This window comes from Mauremys mutica, chromosome 5 (assembly GCF_020497125.1).
Source record: "Mauremys mutica isolate MM-2020 ecotype Southern chromosome 5, ASM2049712v1, whole genome shotgun sequence".
NCBI lineage: Eukaryota > Metazoa > Chordata > Testudines > Geoemydidae > Mauremys > Mauremys mutica.
In genome coordinates, this window is record NC_059076.1 from 58,649,677 (window position 1) to 58,668,468 (window position 18,792).

Below are 18,792 nucleotides of genomic sequence, written 5' to 3' on the forward strand. Positions count from 1 at the left end.
ACACAAGAATTACCCCTAACCTTCATAATGAAGTTAAAAAAATTCACACTATATGCAATGGTGAATATATTGTTCTTAGAGGCATAATTCTGAAGTTTCCCAAAATAAACGTTACTCTCGTTATATTCAAAAATAAAATTCAGTAAAGACTGTACAGTTCCAAATTAGATTTAGCAACTCACCCAGTAAAAATTTGAAACAGGAAATGTAAGTCCTTTAGATAAGACTTTAGCAATCAGGCCTGAGAGAAAACCACCCAACTCAACTGAAGAAACAAATGAAGCCATTTAATCAACTCATATTTATTACCTAGCCTGAGTCTGGTCATTCTCATTTTCCCTCATCTTCTACACCTGCTGCTATTGGAAAGTTTGCTTCCCATGAAGAGAGAGGAAAAAACATCATTTGTTTCTAAGAGCAGTTGAAGGAGCTCTTCTGCATTTGAACAGTTTACTGCTTTCTTCATTACATAATAGCAGTTATGGCAAAATTTTAATTTCTATAAAATTAAATTCACTCTTCCTCAAAAAAAAATACAAAACTCCATCCAGATAAATTCACACACACTAAACTCAACCTTTCCCTAAAAACAAGAAAAATAATTTTAAAATACTGCTTAACAAAAGCAGCAAAATGAATGTAACTTGTGTTGAGACAGGAGTAAGGTCACATGCACTAGCTTTCTTTCATTGGAAATGAGTTTGGTGGTCTCAATCTAGTCTCAAATGACTATATGTTCTCTCAGTTACAAAAATGCCTTATTATTTAGCATCATATGCTCATAAGGATCCAAAAACTGATACACTGCAAAAGCCATGCAGCCAGGGGCTCCCCCAATTGCCCGAAGACCCCCTCCCAGTGGGCAGTCCACAGAGAAGGAAGCAGCAGAAGTTGAAGCAGATTCTTGTCTAAATTCTGCTCTCAGTTACACCAGTGTAAATCAGGAGTAATTCCTCTGTAGTCTATGGATATACTCACTATTTACACACATTTAAACAAAGATCAGAATTTGACCTTCTTTCTGTAGTAACTTCCACCAGCTTCCTCCAATGATTTTCAGCATGAGGAGAATCCAACAGAGCCAGCCCCGATACCTCATTACATTCCCTCCCTCATGTATGGAGCAGGAACACTGTCAAATTCCCCATAGAGCAGCTTCTGTGGTTTGACAGGAAGAGGGGGCATGTAGCAGTGATAGACCTTCCTCTACTACAGGTGATCCAAACCTGGAATGCAGGCAAAACCACCCCTCTGATTGCAGAAGGCATCACAAAATCCTATATAAGATCTAGTAAACAGTACAAAATTTCATACTTTCATGAGCATTACAATTCACCCTCGACCTTTTTCCTCCCTCTGGAAAGTAAACTATTTTTAAAATGACACACAGTATTTTGCTCCCTGCCAGGAGCTCTACTGACTATCTAATCACTGTGAATTGCTCAACCATAATTTAATAATTAATTTTAAAATATCCCTTACTTGCAGTTGTCGTCTTCTGAATCTGAATCAGACACTTCACTGCTACCATTATTTTCCTCTGTCACACCTAGTTCCACTAGGATTTTATTCACATCAGTACAAAACACTTTTTCATACAGCAATTCATAAAGAAGAGCTGGGGGGAAAATCAGTTAGGATTTAATGACTGCAAATGAGATTTTACTCAACATTTGAGAGGTTATTTTAAATAGTGTCAAGAAAGCTTTTTGAAATGTTAGGTGAAGAAAAATGGAGTTACAGTTTACAGATTATAAACACCAGATTTTTACAAGAGCAGAGCCCCTGAAGTTCCCACTGATTTCAACTGTGGGGGCTCAGCACTACTAAAAACTAAACCCTCAGCTCTTTAGGGTAGTGACTTTAACCCCAATCATGCAATTGGATGGGCATACACACTGTGCTCAATTGAAGAATCAAGACTATGTCTGTAGAGTGCCTGGCACAATGGGCCCTCATACCTGACAGAGGCCTTTGGGCCCTACTGCAATACTAATAAAAATAAAAATCCAGTAAAAAAAGACAAAAAAGTTTATTTTACTTAGGGCCTAATCCTTCAATTCTCATTAACACACCTGACTTCAGGGAAATTCAGACATGCAAGAACTCCAAGATTAACATTGTGCTCTAAACAATAAGAGAAAATTTGTCCGATATAAAACTGGCACTGTGGCCAAGTGATAATGCAATTACTGTGAATTAGGAGGTTGAAGTCTCAATGATAGACTATCCAGGCCCAATAAAGAGGAACTAAACTATCCTTTTCTATTTCTTTTGCATTTAGCTTTACAAGTGATAAATACTGGTCTCTCTTTTTCCTTTACTATACGCAATCAATTTCATCATGCCTCAAAAGAGGACAAGATCATAATCCAAATCTCTGGTCAGGATGATGCAGCCTTTGTTGACTCTAGTTCTACATGAGTTGAAAACCACATCACTACAATGGTAGGTTTAGGTACAACTATACTTTAAGCAAAGGAAAAGAGCTCTAGATGAAGATTTGTTAATAGTTCAAAACAAATACCAATCACTTTTTTGGGCCTTTGGCGAAACCATATACTTCACTGCAAAGTTTACCAACCAAAATAATACTTACATTGGCACAAAGCAGCTCCTTCTGTATACTCTATAGGATAAACAATATCATAGTGATTTCCATTTGAAAAACACAGTAGTACCTAGAGAAGAGGAGAGAAAGGATATTTAAACAAGTGATTTGTCATGTGATCATTTTATAAAGTTAACAGCATCTTTTTTAATGCAATTCTATGTGCCCACATACTGTGCTGCAAAATTTTCAGGGCTTCATAATCACTAGGGAGAAAAAAGATACTACAATTTTCTGTGGATATTCACTGGATCTAGTCAACTAGAAAAATTCTGCTGATACAGAAAAATGTATGTAAGAGGTTTGATTTGTAGCAGATAATTTGAGGTTATAAACATGTACAATATTAAGGAATTTAAGACCCCTTTTTAAATAAACCAACTACATATTAGTACCTAACAATAGCTACTAAATATAACATACAACATATTACAATATGAGTTATTTCTGTAGACATAAGTTATTATTTCACTCTATTGTTCCATTAAATGTTCAAAACTAGCCATGCTGTTTTATGAATTTTGTTTCATTTTCCATTAAAATGAAAAGACTGTTGTGACATTCTCAAACTGTAACAAGTCCTAGACTATTAAAAATATACATTACTTGTGTACTGAGTAATGAGAATTGTGATTACCTATTTGCTTTAAGAACATTTTAATTGATAATTGCATCTTACATTGGTCATAAAAATATTTTTGTTTGGTTTTGTTTTACCTTGTCAGGAAAGCCATTTTCAGTTACACGTGAAGGAGAAGCATTTGGTTCCTGATATATTATAAAATCCTTCCTAGAAAAAACCAAAATTCAAGTGAAAAATATATTCAGAGTGAGAATTCAAGTGAAAATTCAAGGACTATCTAAGCATTAAAAAAAAAAAAAAAAAGACTCCTTAAAAAAAATAAAAAATAATAGTGAGAAACATTAGTATAAGCAGAGCTAGTTTAAAAAAAAAGGGCTTATTTGCCACAGAAAAATTAGATTTTCTCAGCAGAAATTCAAATGGCAAAATATTTTGGAACTCCTGGTGCAGTATCTCATGGGAGCTGTAGTTTGGTTGTCTCGTGCTCTTATTTTCCTCTATAGGCCAAGCTCTCTGGTTGGACTACATCTCTTATGGTGCACTTTGTTCCTTCACCCCCCTGGAGAGGGAAAGCAGTGCATCATGGGGATCCTAGGCCCTGGAACATCTTGGGGAAACCCACGCCATAGAGGACAATGGGGTCATGAGGCAACTGAACTATGACTTCCATGCAGTAGCACAGCAGTATTTCTAAGTCAAAATATGTCAGTTTTCAGGTTAACAAACCACACACACCACGGAAACTAGGCACTAAAGAAAACAAAACAAAAACAAAAAACCTCAATTTTCTGCCCAAAAACAGATTCAGAGAATTTCGACCAGCCCAAAGTACAAGTGAACCTTGCAGATGAACACAATACTACTCCTCTAAATAATTAACATGATATATAAAATCCATTATACACAGTTAACATAGAATTTCTCTGTATGAAACCAGTAAAAGTTAAACTTGAAAACATCAGATCATAAAATTCAGTGTTATAAATATCAAAGCATTAACAATCTGGACAAATGCATAAGGTAGTTTAAGTCAGGATGTTTCTCCCTTTCTCTCCCAAGTAACTATTCAAAATTCTAATAGAACTTCTCCCTCCACTAGTTTACAATGGTTAAAGTACTATAGTCAACAAGTAAAAATAACAGTGTATAGAGCCTCTTAATTTTGTTTCATTTCTTATTAAATGGCTAATGAAATATGGTAACCAGTTGCAACTCATTTGTTGCTTTGCATACAAATATTAATAAATATATTAACGGGCATGGAGATTGGGCTGCTTCCTTTTTCCTATAACAGAGTTGAAGCACATTGGTGAGGCAACATGAGGAAGCTTGGACTATCTCTGCCATACCGAACTGTTGTGCAGTTAGAGGATTTCCATCTCCAAAGCTGTCAACCCCAGCATGCTGCATGAGCACTGAGATTCATCTTTTACAGAGGTATGTGTTGCCCAGTAAATGTTGCACAAACACAGGGATGGCTTTTCAAGCAGAAATAACTCATCCATATCACACTTAGAAGGATTCAACACAAACACACAAAGTTTTTTCTTTTATTACCTTAAAAAGTAGCACATAAAATGTCATATGTGATACAAACTAACAAGAACTGGAAAATTCACAGTTAAAACCCACATGCAATCTTATTTGCCTTTTCTATTCCACAAGAGCATGAGTGAAAGAGAATATCAATCTTCACTTTTCATTTCCAAGTTATCTCTGTCATCATAATCTTAACTTTATTTAATCACTATCTTTGTATTTATTCTTTGGATAAAATTCCCACCTATTTTAATTCTTTGTTCAGTAATCACTATTGTTTTTCAATCTTTGTCTCCTAATCTAATCAGAAACACTAATAAATTCTGCAAGATTAAGTCATGTGTTCATAGGTAAATTTTTAGAGAGAGAAAAATATTCTAAAAACAAATCTAGAAGAAACAGTTTGGAAAGGAAAAATGTATTCTAAATCTCCTTGAGTGTCAAGTTATTCTGTCTTTCAGGGGAGCCATCTCTTTTCAGGAGATCTAGAAAAAATTACCAGACACCAGCCAACAAAAGGCCAGTAACAAAGGATGCAGTGGAGCACAAACTGGTCTGGTCTTCCATTTTTTTCTTCACTAGTGCCTGGCAAGAGTAGCCTGTCATCCCTCCCTATACCTGGAAATTTATACCTCCTCTTGCTTCCATTTCTTCTCTCAGAAAGGGGGAAGAGAAACATGATTTTTCCTCCCATCTCCTCCAGAAAGAGGTGGTGGTGGTTTCCCCTCTAAACATGCCAGTGCCTCTGCTGCTGCCCCTTTCCCAGTAGGGGTGCGAAACTGAAAAGATTCTTTCATTTTTCACTCTGCAGGGAAATACGAGCATCACACTCCTCCCACCACTTGCTAATGAGAAGAGGAGGTTCCCTTATATGTTTCTGTCTTAGTGTTTAATTACCACTTGGGGCCCTGGATGCAAATATATCCTGCCTTCAAAGCAATTTATCTATTTTTATTTCACCACCAGACTTCCCCCTCCAGCTATGAGGGCTGGTAAGTGGTTCTGCCTAGAGACGCAAGTTCAGATTTAGTCCTAGTGCAAGCAAATGAAATGACGGACTTCAGTGGAGTTGCGCCTGTCTACACTAGGGCTAAATCTGGCCCATAACTAGCCAGCAAAAAGTAATGAAGCAACAAGACCACTAGCAGCCTGTCCTTAGAGATTAAATATGACCACTTCAATCATCTTTCATCTCCAGAGCTCATGGCTCTAAAACTGAGTCTCACTGACAGCCTAAAATGCAAACTGCATAGATAGAACCTCACACAAAATAACATGCAACTTCATGCACCTAAAGCTCACCTAATTACTTTGAAAGTAATATTTCATTGACATAGTTTGGTTTTTCAACATGAATGTTCCATTATTTTAAGAGCTAATATTTCAATTAATGTTTAAATTAGCCAAATACTTCATATAAGCACCTGATTAATTGAAATAGGTTACATTTTTCCCATTATATGACTCATTAAATAGTATTCAAATTTTGCTTACTTGTACATAAGAGAAAGGGCACTTATTTCCACTTGTCCAACCCACTCCTGTATTGAAAAAGTAAAACAAAGAAATTCTTTCAAATAAACTAAAGTTTTATTGCACATTTGGATAAACAAAAACAAAAAAAAATCACTACCATGAGATAATACGTAACACTAAGCCTGGATTTCAGCCAAAGGTTTTAATTTGTGTAGTCACACTCATTTTGGAATATGGAACAGCAAAATCACAGATTTTGTAACTTGGGATAGCGTATAGAAGCGTTTTTTCAAAGTTGTTCTCTACACAAATTTAGAGAATGAATGTTCATCATGCATAAGAGAATGTAATCTGGCATCAAAATGTAATAAAAATAAAGTTGTAAAGGTACGTCAACCTAGGCAAGCAGTGGGTAGAATTTTGAAAACTGACTTTGAAGCCTACCTCCCACTAAAAGAAGTCTATTAGATGCTTTTGAAATTTTTACCCAATACCTTTAAACTGTCCTTGCAGTCTTAAATTAAAGTAAGAGAAACAAGCCTAAATAAGCACCCATTCTGAGAGGTGTCATACCGTTATTTCTAAATACAATGGGGAACAAAGATATTATGGCCTAGACAGTGCAAAAAATTTGCCTTTGATCCTGAAAGATCTTTCGTTTCCTAACCAATTATTACTGCCACTGAGAGGTGGGAAAAAGGACAGATAACTTATTGTATGTATCATAGCCAATTATTGCCCACTTGCTATTGCTGCATACATTCACCTATAAGTATCACAGTGAGATGTGAATCTGCTGTCTTCCATCCCTGCCCCTTAAGTTAATCAGCAAGAAGGAAGAGTACATGATTTAATAGGGCTTTGGAGCGGAGCCCGGAGCTGGAGCAGCTCCGGAGCAATGGAGCTGCAGGTTTTTGCCTGGAGCTGGAGCGAAGCCGGAGCACAGCTCCAAAGCCCTGCATGATTATTACCCTAAAGATAAGAAAAGCATGTCCATCAGTGTTTAACTAGTAGGTTTCATTTCATTTTTCCCTGCTATGCCTTTTTTCTTTTTTTATAGATGTTCTAAATTCAGTATCATATGAATATCTTTAAAAAGCATAATGTAATAGGAAATCAAATAACGTCCCTTTATAAAATTTGTTCCTATCTAGTGTAACTGCAGATTCTGGGCGATTTTACCACAGCCACATGGGATTTAAAGAGGATTAAATTGTACTCTTCATCTACAAACCATTTGTCCATCCAGTCTGGTATCTTGTTTGCAAGCATCAAGATATTTCAGAAGAAAGTATAAATCACCCATACTGGATAATTACACAATATTGCTGCCTATGTAGGCAGGGAAGAGTCTTCTTAACTCCAGGTAGTTAGGACACAATCCATGTCCCATTAAAATCAATGAAAAGACTAACGTGGACTTCAGTGAGTGTTGGATCAGGCATTTAGAGGCCCACTCTCCTGCAGTACAATAGTTGACATCCCTAGTAAAATGTGTTCCTATCTAGTATAGCTGCAGCTTGTGGGTGATCTTACCATAGCCACATAGGATATAAAGAGGATTAAATCGTACTCTCCACCTACAATCCCCTCTACAGCATCCCTGGACCTTGGGTCCATGTGCAAGAGGGACAGTAGATTCTGTGCAGCCATTACTTCCCTGCCACAAATAACTGGAGAGGGGGCACATTTTGACTTCAGTAAGTTACCAACTGCCACAATTCCCCACCCAATGCAAGAGGAAAGCAGAGAAGCAATTCTGACACTCCAATATTTTCCAATGAGAAACTTTATCAAAGACTTTTTGAAAGTTCAAATTAATTCTAATGGCTCTCTTTAATCCACCCTTGACTATTCCTTCAACAAATCTGAACAGGTTGCCAAGATTCTCTTTTAGAGAAGTAATATCAGAGCAACCTGGCACTCAGAACCTACATTTTAAATTCTGTTCTTTAATGTAGTTATTAGGAAAGGTACTGGAATGTGTGTCCTGGAATTCAAGTCTTCTATTTAATCAAATTCCAAGTAAGACAAAGAAAACAAACACAAGCTTCTTCACAATGACTGGTGGAGTGCCTTAATGCTTAACTGGAGGGATCATTTCAGAGATAACCATGTAGTTCAGGTTTCCCTGTTGAGTCACTTCCTTGGCTTATCTGCAGAGATTGCCACCAAAAACAACAATCATTCTTCTGGTGGTGTTATTTTTGTGTGTATACCTATCCACTAGTATCTAGAATGAGACTAACATCTTGCTTCTCGAAGATCAAACAGCTGACAGATGGTAAAGAACTGTGGTCAATACTAACATTGCATATTATGTTAGTGGTTTGAATCTGGCTATTAATTTAATACGTATTCTTTAATGAACTTTGAAAGTGTATTAATTAACCGGTTAGTATGCTTTCAGAGTTGTGTTGTGTGGATGCACGTCATTTTAATGCACACAAACTAACACGGCATAATAAACTCCTACTGTAGACAAGCCCTAAGAAGTGAAAGTTGCTGTATTCATTACCACCCTAATGCATTGTCCAATAACTCTCTCACATGACATGCGACTGGACCTTTAGTTTTTCCTTCTTCAGTTTTTTAAAGTTTAATTTCATACTAAACCAAATCAACTGAAATTAATTTAGGACTGAGAGCTGAAAAGGTATGTGGACAGAGTTGGCACCAGGGTTTGTTGCAGGACAATAGAATGCCACCAGCCATCACCTACAGCCCCCAACTAAAATCTCTCCAGCACATCATCAAGGATCTACAACCTATCCTGAAAGACGATCCCTTACTCTCACAGATCTTGGGAGACAGGCCAATCCTCACAGTCAGTCCCCCAACATGAAGCAAATACTCACCAGCAACCACACACACACACGCACCAAAAACACTAACCCAGGAACCAAACCCTGCAACAAACCCCAGTGCCAACTCTGTCCGCATATCTATTCAAGGGACACCATCATAGGACCTAACCACATCAGCCACACCATCAAGGGCTCGTTCACCTGCACATCTACCAATGTGATATATGCCATCATGTGCCAGCAATGCCCCTCTGCCATGTACACTGGCCAAACCGGACAGTCTCTACACAAAAGAATAAATGGACACAAATCTGACATTAGGAATTATAATATTCAAAAACTAGTAGGAGACCACTTCAACCTCCCTCATCACTCAATAGCAGACTTAAAAGTGGAAATTTTTCAGCAAAAAAACCTTCAAAAACAGACTAACATGAAACTGCAGAACTGGAATTAATTTGCAAACTGGATACCATCAAATTAGGCCTGAAAAAAGACTGGGAGTGGATGGGTCGTTAGTTTTTGTAATTTCCCCCATACTAATTGCCCCCTACTGTTACTCACACCTTCTTGTCAACTGTTTGAAATGGGCCACCCTCATTACCACTATAAAAGTGATTTTTCCTCCCTTGGTATTCTACTGTTAATTCAATTGTCTCGTTAGACTGACTCCCCACTTGGTAAGGCAACTCCGATCTTTTCAACTACTATTACTATATATATTAGAGACTAACAAATTTATTTGGGCATAAGCTTTCATGGGCTAAAACCCACTTCATCAGATACATGGAGTGGAAAATAGTAGCAGGTGAAAGCTTATGCCCAAATAAATTTGTTAGTCTCGAAGGTGCCACAAGGACTCCCCATTGTTTTTGTTGGTACAGACTAACACAGCTACCGCTCCGAAATCTAGTAATGTAGTTACTGCAAATTTTCTTTTTATTTTGTTTTCCTATACTCTGGAGAGTTAAACATCATATTTTCAAAAAACAAATCTCCTCACCGCTAGTTAGCACCATAGATAACAAACAGAGAATTTCCATTTAGGTTTTTAATTGACCACTTGTACTTCCTTAAGCTTGTATAAAGAAAACTGGTCAGTTTCATTTTTTGATGCTTGTCCACTAGCACAAGCCAGCAAGGTTTGGGTTTTAAAAGAATATTTAAAGTCAAAACAAAACAAAAAAGCAACACAACTGTTCTGGTTCATTTTTAAAAAAATATGTTTCCCTTTCAGAGTAACATAGCAACTGTACTGTAGGTAAATTAATATTCCACGGAATAGCAGTCTCTCAATCCATAGGTTTCACACACCATCAAGAGAGATACAGTCATGTGGTAAGCAGAGGCCTAACACCTGTGCCAACTGTGGTACCACTGCTGGTGGTGGTGACAGAGACCATGACAGAAGGAAAACGGGAAATGCAGCCAGAGACTGAAACAAAAACTGCTTAAGAAACCATGGTCCTCTTCTTCCATACACTGTTGTCATACCACACAAAAAGAAAACAAATACAGAAGTGAGCATCTAGCCACATATAATTTTATGATCTTTCAAACTGTCATTTCTGAAAGAGAATTTTTTTCAAATAAATTCAAACTCCAAAACAGTGTATGTATATATCAAATGTGTCTGTACACACATTCTATATATCCACATATAATGCACTGAGATATCTTAAGCTAATTTCAGTCAACCAAAAAAAATAGATATATTCTATAATGCAAGTTTAATTAAGTAATACATACCTGTGGGTTTTCCAAACATTTTAAATACTCTTCAAATGGACCCTCTATAAACTGTAAAAATATGAGAGCAAATAGTTTATTAGATTATTAATTACCATAATACCTAGAAGCCCTAGCCATGGACCAGGACCCCACTATGCTAGAACAAAAAGATGCTCCCTACCCCAAAGACCTTACAGACTAAGCATAAGACAAGAAGCAACAGATGGATACTGAAAAACAGATGTAGGAGTACAAAGAAACAATGAGACAATATTGGTCAGCAGGATAGATAGAGGTCTCAGCACACCAAAGTCTAACTCTTCTTTGCCAAGATGCTTAAGAAGAACAATGAGGAAGATCTATGAATGTCTGCAAGGAGCACCTCCCAAGCACATGGGGCAGCATAGGAGAAAGCATAAAGGCATTTGTTTGAAAATTTAACAAATGGGCAATGGAACCTTTGTTTTCAAGTGTTACCACTGGGGATCTTTACACATCAATAACAGCATGAACAGAGTGTACTCTTTCCTGCACTGACCTACCATAATAAGTTATCAAATATTTCTCAAATGTAAATGAACTCTAAATGCCACTGGCACCACCTTTGATTACAATAATCAAATGCTACTGTAGGATGCAAAATCATCCTCCATGATTTTTTTCAGAGATTTGCAATTACAGAATTTAATCCACAGACATGTCATTCCTTATAAAACTATAAATTGCTTGTAAGAATTAGACTGTAGGCCCCTTACTGGGGAACGCTGTTTCTTACATGTTTGAAAAACTCCATGTAACATGATCAGACCACATAATAAAATTAAAAAATCACTTAAAAATCTATTAATATCAATGACATCTTATTAATCAAATCTCAGTCTTAGTCATGGTAAAAATCTAATAGAGTCAAACCTCACAATAACGCTCCCCATGATAACGCAAATTCGGATATAACTTGATCATAAGTTGGCTCCCCTTTAAAGCTGTAATACTGTTCGCGTTTTGCCGGAATACTTTTTTTATGACATTCATAAATAAACCGCAATCTTCCGGTCTTATAGGATAAAGTGACTCCTGGCCATTGCAGGCCCATTGCACTTAGTTCTCGGATTGTACATGTGTATGGTGTTTGCCTATGAACTTGTTATTAATTTCCTATATTTTAAAACAATATTTTACCATTATGGATATGCCAGTTTGCAAACACAAGTCATTTTCTGCTCAAGAGAAATTGTACGCCCTGGATCAACTAAAGAAGGGCAAACAACAAACTCAGCTTGCTAGAGATCTAAGAATTAGCAAGTCCTCTCTGCAAGGGTGGAAAAAAAGAAGAAAAGCTCTGTAGCCTACCCTGCATTCTTGAAGCGGAAAATGGTTTACAGCATAAAAAGGTCATGTTTGCTAATGACGAAAGCCTAGATTCAGCCTTGTACAATGGTTTGTCCAGGCTCACTCAGAAAGAGTTCCCATTTCTGGCCCTATTCTGAAAACTCAAGCAGAGAAATTTTATTGCCTTATCAATGGAAATGAATCCAAATTTAAGGCGAGTAACGGCTGGCCGGACAGATTCAAGAAAAGGCACACTATAAGCCAAGTTCTTCTGTCTGGGGAAATCCGCCCAGCTGATAAAGAGGCTGCCGATTCCCACCCAATTGAGCTTAAAAAGTTGCTGGAGGAAGGTTGCTATACAGCTGATCAAGTTTACAACTGCGACAAGACTGGTTTATGCTTTAAAATGTTATCCGATCGCACCCTCGCAACCAGGACTGATAGTCACAAATGAGAAGGCTTTAAGCAGAGGAAGGACCGAGTCACTCTCGTTTTGCGTCAACAAGTCTGGCAGCCACAAAGTCAGACCTCTGATGATCGGAAAAGCAAGGTCTCCCCGATGTTTTCATCATGTTAATATGAAGACCCTTCCCTTTGAATACACCAACTGCAAGAATGCATGGATGAATAGCTGCATATTTAAAGACTGGTTCCTTAAAACTTTCGTACCAGCTGTTCAGCCTCATTTGCGAAAACTCAAGCAGGAGGAAAAAGCTCTCCTCCTGCTGGATTGCCCTGTCCACCGCCCAGCGGAAAAACTTGTCAGTAGTGACAGCAAGATTAAAGTCTCTTATCTCCCGAAGAACCCTACGTCAGAAATCCAGCCACTGGACCAAGGCATCATATCGGTATTTAAGCAAAACTATTGTCGCGAAATGATCAAGCTGATGGTAGCAGATAACAACTCCTCCGTCGACACATCACTGGCATCACTCAACTTGAAAGAAGTCTCTCACCTCGGCGGGAAAGCCTGGGATGCTATCTCTGCATGTTACATTTAACGATGCTGGATAAAGCGTCTTGGTCCAGCTTTTCCGTCATCTACACACGATGATGGTAACGATGACAAGCCTGAATTTACAAGAGTCACTGAAGACGACATACGTTTAGCTGAAGAAGCACTCAGAGAATATGAGCACAGTCATCGCGATAGCCTCAACTGGTTTTCAGCAGATGACATTTGCCCCATATATGAACACATCTCAGATGACGAAATTGTTGCAAATGTCAGCGGGAAGAATGAAGCTGCACCACCAGAGCCTGAAACCAGTGGCACTAATGACGACGGCGGCACCTCAACTCCCCCACCAAAAGTGTCCAAGGCAGTAAAGCACCTAGAAGCCAGTTTGAGGTGGCTGGAAACTCAAGATGTGGACAGCGTCAAAATCCTCCAACTCAGCAGCATTCTTGACTTTGCTAGAAGCCAACAGTCCACGGCAAACATGCAGACCACACTAGATAGCCTTTTTAAGAAGTGATGAAATTTAAAATTATGGAGTCATGCAACCAGATTGACTTTGCACTCTGCGCAATGATTAGTATAGTTGAATTTACATGTTTCTTTCATGTACATGTAATTAAATTACTACTTTTGTGTTTAAAACACGCTGGGATAAGCACTGTTTTTTTGGGGTTTTTTTGTTTAAACACAAGACTTAAACTGACCAGCCTGAAATGGTAAATTTTCATAACCCCACTATAAAGCAACCCCACATTTGTCACAATCAAATTTTTGGACCCCAATTATCGCGTTATAGCGGGGTTTCACTGTACTCATCAAAATGTGAGAATTTACTTACATAATTATATTATGACTGCTATAAAGTAAGTGGTAACACTCTTCAGCAATCTATTAATAGTCTGGAGCAATACCAAAGGAAACCTACATCTCAATAGCTTTTTATTTTAGTATGGCTAATACACATTTTTTAAAAGGATTGGGGGGGGCACATTCCAAGAAATGTAGATCTTCCAATAAGCTCATGGAGTCTAGTTATTAGTTGTAAAGAAATGTATAATGAATAGTGTTAGAAAAGTAGATATATATATACACATACATACATACAGACACACACACACACAAAATGTTACAAGAAAAAGCAAATTTTTCCTCTTTCTGTATATGTTTTGTTGGCACAGCTCTCAAATCTGCTAAAAAAATTCAAAGGTTGCAAAAAAAAATAATAATCATAAAGATGGTTTGTGCCTTATCTTCCATAGATTCTTGGTCTGTGTGGATAAGGAGGCAAAGCAAACCAGACAAATGTGTGATTTACTAGCCAGGTGTGGATCTCCCTAGTAAGACAGACTAGGGAGGATGGATACTGACTGAAGAAAAATAGACAAATAGCAACTCCAAGGCCACAAGAAACAGATACGTAAGAATAATACAGCTGTTTTAAGAAATAATGGAACACATTAAAGCATTGAAAAGATGGTTGAATTGAGTAAGGGGGAAGGTAGCACAGGTTAAAAAAACAGATAAGAAGATGCCAATTAGAGTTCTAGCAGAATAAGTAATAATGTATTAGAAGGATTTGGGGTGAGTTATGATATATGCATGACAATATACTTTGAATATTCTATTCTAAAATACAGTAGCTTTAATAATTTGTGCCTGAATGACGTTACAAAATATAAAGGATGTGTATATAACAAAGATGGTGGGAGGAGGGTAAATGCAGAACATTCACTAGATCCAACCTGATGATGACAGAAAGCCTGCCGGCACCCCAATACTGGGTAACTGATCATTACTCTATCCTGCTCTTTTTTATTTATGCTTTATGCTTCATTAAGGTGGTGGTATACTGCCCTAACATTTTCTTACTAGTTAATCTTAGTAATTGGTGTGGACTGTGTTTTCCATCTAACATAGTTAACAAGCAGCAGCTATTCCTTTTTAGGGTCACTTGCTTTAAACTCCTACCTAGGTAGAATCTAGTCATTAGAAACCCGGCTACAAAACAGCAGGGCAGAGCTAGGAAAATAAAGAGAAAGAAAATACTTAGGAAGAAACACAGCATTTACTTACCGCTTCAAATTTTTCTCTGTTTTTCCGAATATAATTTATACAGGCGTTCCTAACATCAACATGCCGAGACTGTGAGTGCAACACCTACAGAGGGGGGGAAAGGGGGGAGAGGAAGAGAGAAGCTGTGGTTTGTTAAGACTCTTGATGGAAGTTAATGAATGGATGATGTAATGAATATAGGTTAAATGTAAGCTTGGAAAGAATCAATTTGGATGAATATTTATTTCAGAACTGACAACTGTACAAAATTAAATTGGCTACTTATTGAAAATTAAATGACGTAAAAATATACAGTAAATTTAGAAAATATTTAATATGAAATCAATATTTATTGACAGAACTGACAGTGTAGTAGCTGTCCATCAGACTTTGTTTCCCCCTTTTCCTGTATCATCCCCTTAAAAGAAAACTCCCACTATCAGAATAACTTTAAACAAAGAATTAGAGTCCAAATTTTAGTTTAGTGGAAGAAAAATTATGTGAGTAATGTATCAACACTCAAAATGAGCAGGAAACCTGGGTCAGAATCTGAAGCACTAGTCCTCTCACTGCTATTCGTATTTAAGACACTTTTTTCAAAATGCTGTTTCACTGAAGTGAGGGGGAAGTGTGACATGACGATAAGATCATCTTTCTCCAAAACTTCAGCAAACTCATTCACACAATCTAAAGCAGGGAAGGTCTTTAAAGCGCTTTCCTGGATGGTTTTTATATCAGGTGGCTAATTCCAGTTTGCACTAATTTTACATTAAAAATGCACTGCTGGGACGGAGGGGGGTGTTTCAAAACTTCAACCTAAATTCCCTAGGTGGAACAGGAGGATTGTGCACACATACCAATATGTCGAATTCCTCCCTCTCTGATATGTGGTGCTTTCCCTTGCCAAAACTAGTGTTCCTTTAATCCCCACTCACCCGTTTTTCACTCTCATCACTAATGCGATCCATTTCCTCCAGATATCGCCATCGTTAAAGTGCTTATGGTTACTTAAATAACTACTTACCTGCTCGGCCACAGCCCTGAAAAGACAGGATCCATCCTTAGCAACCCGCTTTCTATATAAACCCTGAGATCGCAAGTAACTGTCCATAGAAGAGTCCCCACGAGCCTCCACGCCGCTGCTGGGATGACTCTGATCCCCGCCATCTGGCTTGCAAGCAGCCTCCATATTTACTGCTTAATACTGCAGAGAATCCTAGCCCCACATGGCAAGACTGCCCCACGGGTAGGTAAAGGAAAACGCCGCAGCCGGTGGAAGTGAAGAGCGCTTCCCTCCGCAACAATCGGGGCAGCAGCAGCAGGAACAACAGCTGGCCTTACGTTGTCAAACTGCATGTGGGACTCACAGGCGGATTTTTACTGCATAATCTGGATTGTTAGCGCCTTAAAGAGATTCGCTTTCTGGCCTCCCTAGAGGGCCCGACAACTGCTCCTGGAAAGTAACTCGAGGGGTCCAGATCCGACCCCTTCTTCAGGGCGATGATTACTGCTGGCTCCTCTTGTACACACCCAAGCTGCAAGGCGGAAAACAAAAGAGAAAGGACATGTGCTGCTACTACCACTGCCAAGAAATGGTAACCTACAGTTTGTTTTCACTTTCAAACCGCTGCCAGAGATGTTACTGGGAGTTGTAGTTCTAGAGAAGCAGGAAGTAGAAGCACACGGGTTGAGGAGGGGAAACCCTCCGAGCCAGAAAGGCTCCCGTAGGAAGGGGGAGAGAAGGGACGTACTTAGTATGAGCAGGTCAGCACAGCAGCCCTGCCATGACGTGCAGAGACAGCATACAATCCCCCTGTCCGATGCAAAACGCTTACATGAGTAAGCGAACTAGATTTTCATATCAAACACCTACCGCCCTCTTTCTAAATACTTAACAGTTTAGGACTCTCGCTTCAGTATCTGGTCTAGCAATCTGCCTAGTGCACTTGAGGTTTCGATTCTTTTTGTTACTCCTCCCACATTAGTGCTGTCTATAGCTCGAGGAAAAGAAGAGGACAGGCATGTATCTTGTAGTACAGAGACTTTTTCCTTGCCTAGTTCCTGCCTTGTTTTTCACAGCAAAACGCTGCTGGGACTTCCATGGACATGATTATTAGTTCAATCAAAAATGCAATATGCGTGTCTCTGGCGTTGTCATACAAGTTGGGTACAGTTCCTCAGCTAAACTCCCTTACAATTAAATGGCTTAAATTTCATATGGCATTTCATAAGTCTTTTTATTAAAAAAAATTATAATAAAGACCAGAAGCAAGACAATTGGAAAGGTCAGTTTTCTTTTCAGTTCTATAACTAGTATACGGTAGCATAATTGAAAAGTAAGTATTATGCCAGTTAACCTGCAATGTCAACAATTAGTGATATTCCAAACAGTGCAAAATCGTCAATCCTCTACTAAAAGGGTATGTTGCATTTTTTGCTATATTGTACTCTTACATTTCAACTGGCTTGAGGCCTAGCAAATTACAATAACCACCCATAAAGTTCCATGGGAGCGCCTCCAATTTTATTTGGCATTCTTCAGGACCAGCGTCCTACCTTTCTTCCTTTTTTTTTCCTTTCCCCTCAAGTGTTTTCACTCACATTCATGCTTTGCCTTAACGAAAGGCAAATCCCAGCCAGCATAGCATCATATTAGTGGTAGAGACCAATAAAAACATTTGAGAACACTGGGAGGAGGGGGTGTTCCAAGAAACAGAATCAGCTCTGGAGTCACAAACGTGGCAAGGTATTAAACTGATAAGAACAGATATAACTTAGATAATATTTTTTACTTCAAGGTCCAGAGACACAGACAAGGTTTTCATCTCGAGGCCAAAAGACCAAAACCATCAAGACGCTTGACCACGGCCTTGGATAGACCAAGAGACTACTCACACTTGATCTGAGCTCAGAGAGCCGAGAAGTAGACGCACTGACCCACAACAGCCAGACCACCCAAGTTTCAGTTTCACTAAGACTTGCTCATTTTGTCTTTTAATTTAATCCATCGAACTAGGCCCCAGGGCCAATAAAGCCTGTCGGCTGCGGGACCACGCAAGCAGCAGCCCGGTCTCCCTACAACGGGAGGCCTCCGAACAGAATTAACGTAACGCTGGAGTCCCCAAGTCCTCACACACGTACAGTGCAGACACAGCGGCGCGGGGGACACAACACCGGCTGAAACGCTGCGACACCCCCAAAAAAGACACGCGACTACACTCTGCTTTATTGGTCAGAGAGGCCACCGGGTCCCTGCCGGGCCTGGGCCGCCCTAGAGCGGCGCCCGGCTCTGCCTGCAGCGATCGCTGAGGTGGAAGCGGTGCAACTAGCGCGGCTGCACGCTGTGGCGAGGGGCGGGTGTGTTAGGCCTGGGGCACACACGGAGCGCGGGAGACGCGGCGGCCGGGCTAGCGGGCCGGGCGGCTGGTGCCGTGTGTGTCACTGCGGGGCCCTGGTCTCACTCAGCAGCAGGACCCGCCTGCGGGCGGAGCGGCCCCAGCTGCGGGGAGCCGCCGGGCCAGGCGCTGGCTCCAGCCCCCTGAATTGCCCCTGCGCAGTGACTGGCACTTACCGAGGGAGAGGCGGGCGCAGCAGGCTCGGACTCTCCCTTCCTCCTCCCCTCGCGAGGGCCCCTGGCTGGCGGCGGCGCAGCCACTTCAATCTCCCGCGTCGCCTTCCTATGATGCTGCGGGCACCCCCGTCG

At 39.5% G+C, this 18,792-nt stretch overlaps 1 protein-coding gene across 3 annotated transcripts in view; it reads right to left on the reverse strand.

The window, feature by feature from the left end:
• The window catches only part of OTUD4 (OTU deubiquitinase 4), a 53,055-nt gene extending 34,309 nt beyond the window's left edge, over window positions 1-18,746 (reverse strand). Inside the window, exons 1-8 of one of the 3 annotated variants that reach the window (XM_045019071.1) lie at window positions 18,661-18,746; window positions 16,114-16,624; window positions 15,111-15,194; window positions 10,766-10,816; window positions 6,228-6,274; window positions 3,329-3,401; window positions 2,600-2,681; window positions 1,483-1,618 (exon numbers count right to left, since the gene is read on the reverse strand). In XM_045019071.1, the coding sequence (XP_044875006.1) occupies window positions 1,483-1,618; window positions 2,600-2,681; window positions 3,329-3,401; window positions 6,228-6,274; window positions 10,766-10,816; window positions 15,111-15,194; window positions 16,114-16,278 (638 nt within the window). In that variant the 5' untranslated portion in view covers window positions 16,279-16,624; window positions 18,661-18,746. Of the gene's footprint in view, window positions 1-182; window positions 200-1,482; window positions 1,619-2,599; window positions 2,682-3,328; window positions 3,402-6,227; window positions 6,275-10,765; window positions 10,817-15,110; window positions 15,195-16,113; window positions 16,625-18,660 lie in introns of those variants that run through there. The other 2 variants (XM_045019070.1, XM_045019072.1) reach the window with 2 other exon arrangements.
• Between the last annotated feature and the right edge of the window lie 46 nt (window positions 18,747-18,792).